The following is a 3,886-nucleotide window of genomic DNA, read 5'->3' on the forward strand; positions in this document are numbered from 1 at the left end:
TCAGCCAGGATTCCAACTCACTAAGTTGCTGCATGAAGATTGTTACCTTGTTTGTAACCCTCGTTATGCTGCAGTCACAGGAAACATGTGCCCTCTTTTCAGAGTCTCCGAAGGTGTTCGGTTCAGCTGGCACCCCACAAAGGGCAAGCACAACACTGAAATCCAAGATGCCATTATTGGCTTATGAAGGATTATACAAATCGCACATAATTTTTGAAAATACCTGACAAATATACAGCAGATGTGGTCTCTTGATCATATCCACCCACAGCTTTCAAGTCTAACATCTTGTCCAAGTAGGTACAGTTCGAGAATACCTACTCGCAGAACTGCAGAAACTGCTGCAGTTTGATCAGGTACACTTTGAAAACAATTATTTAACCCATAGCTAGCATCTTATGTAAGTATGCCAATAGTAACCTATTCCTGCACTGCAAATAAAAGTTCTGAAGTTCCCATCCTGGCTCTGAAAAGAACAAACCATGCACATATTTCTATCTCTGCCATATTTTGCTAAAATGATTGCTTACCATATAAAATAGGCGTTAATACACCCAAATAAGAGGCAACTAATTAAAAACTGCAAGCTTGCCTTCCTTTATTCCTTCCTCTCCACAATACAACTTTAAGAAAATTGCTGAAATTAACAAAGACTACTAATATCGACTACAAATTATTATTACATTAAAGTTGGAGCACCAGATTGTTCCGTTACAGCTGCAAGCAATCTTGGCATTGGGGGCACATCAATCTCCTGTTGACCCTCGAGAACCCGGACCACTTCACCCATTGTCGGGCGATCAAACTCATTATCTTGGATGCACCAACCTGCAACTTTGCAAACCCTTTCAGCCTCTTCCAAGTTGAAGTCACCATGTAACTGTGGATCCACCAAACTCTTCAAATCTCCGCCATGAAGCTTGCTGATGGCTTGGACAGGGAAATATTTAACATTCTGGTTACCGCTGCTGCTAGCGTTGTATGATTCTTCAGGTGAGGAATTCCTCCTTCCAGATATGATTTCCAACAAAACCATGCCAAACATCAACTTTCGGTGTGATTGCCACTCCGGTAAGCCACTCTGGGGCAAGATAACCTGCAGTGCCCCTGAATGAAGTCAGAATTCGGCTGAAATCCCTTCCCACAAACGCTGCCAGCCCAAAGTCTGCAACTTTAGGAACAAATGATGTATCCAGAAGTATGTTCTCCGGCTTAATATCGCAGTGTATGATGCACTCACGACAACTCTGATGCAAGTAGGATAATCCTCTAGCAACTCCTAGGGTTATCTGATATCTGGTGTTCCAACTCAGGACGGCAGCATCAACATTGCTCTTCTTAAATAGATGACCATCAAGAGACCCATTAAACATGTGTTCATACACAAGTAATCTGTGGTTGCCTCTGCAGCAGAAACCAATCAATTTGACTAGGTTTATGTGCTGGATCAGTCCAATTGAGCTCACCTCGGCCCTGAATTGCTTCTCTCCTTGACGGTCACCATCAAGCTTTTTCACTGCTATAGTAATCGTCGAATCACTTAACATTCCCTTGTATACAGAACCAAAACCACCACCTCCAAGCTTTTCTGAGAAGTTTTTAGTAGCACTAACTAATTCAGTGTATCTGAAGGCTATAATTCCACCAGCACTACCTTGATTGCCGTATAAAGGCAAACCACACCACTTGAATTTGTTCCTCCAAATCAGTAACAACAGCATGAGCATTAGTAACCCAAAACCAATAATACTTGCAGCAGTAAAAACTCCGACGTTTGGTTTTCTTTTCTTTTTTCTGGAACCTGGCAGCAAATCTTTGGTGGCAAGGCGAAGGTAAAGAACATCTTCAGAATTATTATCAATGCCATCATTCAGATTTAAACTAAACAATTCCCCATGCCAGACAGAGCATCTGCTATTGCTATAGGAATAAGCAGTGCAGGAGCAGGAACCGAGACATGCTTCTTCACATCTGCTCTGAGTGGTAGCAACATCTATTATTTGCGGGTTGTAGGGCAATTGAACTTGAGCAATGGGGTGGAACATGTCTGATGAACTTGTCATGTTTTTGCTGTTACCACTAGTGCTGCAATGTAACGGTGTGTTTCTGATACATCCTCCTGTTCGATCCTCAAACTCCCAATCCTGCGGTGACTTATGGGAGAAGCTCTCCATACAGTCACAGGGTGGATGTGCAATGCCATTGCAGACCGTGAAAGGTCCGCATGTAGCAGGTGGGCTGCAGGGATCTGCAGGCTCAGAATATATGGTTTGCCAGGACTGGTTGGCTTGTGACCAAATATTCAGTTTGACCTGACCAGAGATGTCTAGTGAGACAAACATGGAAGTTGATGATTCATCCAGTAAAGTGTACGTGTAGTACTCCTCTTGGTTGTTATCGACATATATTGGGTTAATCAAACCTTTGGTCCGGGGATCCAAATCTAGTAATGACTTGAGTACTGGTATCAAAGATGATGATCCCGTGGTTGCATAAGTCAGATACTTTACCAGGGGGTTGTTGCTGCGCTTGAGGACAATCCCGCTGGTGTCTTTTAGTTCAATGCTGTATGAGCCAAGACCCAGATCAATGAGGCTCTTTTTTGATATGTACTGGCGACTGAAACCAGTGACCTTGTTACGGCCCAACTTGGCGCCAGGAAGCCCGATATCTGTTGGGTAGTCGAAGCTCTGCCACAACATCTCTTGGCTATTTACGAGTAGGGCAAGGTTTCCACTGTTCAAGAGAACAACGGAGCTAGAGGTGGTGGTGTTTATGCTACTGTTTTTCCTATTGACAATGTGAGTGGACCAAACTATGGATTCAGTTTTGGCGGCATGGTTTACGATGACAAGATTGCCATCGCTTGATATCTTGAGCTGTGTTAGGTTGACACTAGGGTTGGTGATGGGCTGATCCCTATTAGCAACCCACACGGTAGTGAAAACTGGGATCTTATTGAACCATATGCCAAGGTACCAGCTGGAGCTGGGGGAGGTGGCATTGTGGGACGACTTACTGATGCCGCTTGCTGCTGGCTGGAAGAAGCCGAGGGCAAACTTGCCGTTTCTTGAGACGAGCTTGCCACCGACGGCGAGTGCTTGGCCTGCCGTGAGAGAATCTTCATATGCAGCTACAGAGAAGCACCAAAGAGGAGTGTACAAGAGGAGAAGCCCGAATAGTATGTAGAGGGGAGGCATGCTGAAGAAGAGTGAATAATTTAGAGAGGAAGAGTGGATGTATATATAGAATGGAAGGCCAAGTGTTCAGCTGGCTGAAGCTGACGGGGAAGTCCACTTGGGGTCAATTAAGTTCACATTGGAACAGAATAGCCATAAATACAATGCAGTGCTACTCCCTCCTTCCATCTATATAGGGCCTAATGCATTTTTCGAGGCTAACTTTGACCAAATACTAAAGCAATACTCCCTCCGTTTCTTTTCACTCCGCATATAAAATTTGGTCAAAGTCAAACTACACAAAGTTTGACAAGATTTATATAAAAAATATGAACATCTACAATACTAAAACTATATAGTATGAAAATACGTTACATGGCATCTGATAATATTGATTTCATATTGTGAATGTTTATATTTTTTTAATATAAAGTTAGTTAAATTTTACAAAACTTGACTTTGACCAAACCTTATATGCGGACTAAAAAGAAACAGAGGGAGTAATATATGACATGCAACTTACACAAAGCACACTGTTAAATTCGTGTGTGAAAGAAGCTTTCAATGATATAATTTTCACATTGTGCATGTCATGTATTATTAATCTTGACAATAGTCAAAGACGGTCTTAAAAAACACATTAGACCCTATATAGATGGAAGGAGGGAGTACCATAATTGCAAGGCAGGACTTTCAATGGACCATGG

At 42.6% G+C, this 3,886-nt stretch overlaps 1 protein-coding gene across 1 annotated transcript; it reads right to left on the minus strand.

Annotated features, from left to right (window-relative positions):
• Positions 1 to 573: 573 nt before the first annotated feature.
• On the minus strand, positions 574 to 3,200 carry LOC119296822 (G-type lectin S-receptor-like serine/threonine-protein kinase At2g19130). The gene has a single exon (XM_037574880.1). The coding sequence runs from the start codon at positions 3,198 to 3,200 to the stop codon at positions 990 to 992; it is 2,211 nt and encodes a 736-aa protein (XP_037430777.1). The 3' UTR covers positions 574 to 989.
• Positions 3,201 to 3,886: the final 686 nt, after the last annotated feature.

Source organism: Triticum dicoccoides, chromosome 5A (assembly GCF_002162155.2).
Source record: "Triticum dicoccoides isolate Atlit2015 ecotype Zavitan chromosome 5A, WEW_v2.0, whole genome shotgun sequence".
In the NCBI taxonomy this organism is placed as follows: Eukaryota; Viridiplantae; Streptophyta; class Magnoliopsida; order Poales; family Poaceae; genus Triticum; species Triticum dicoccoides.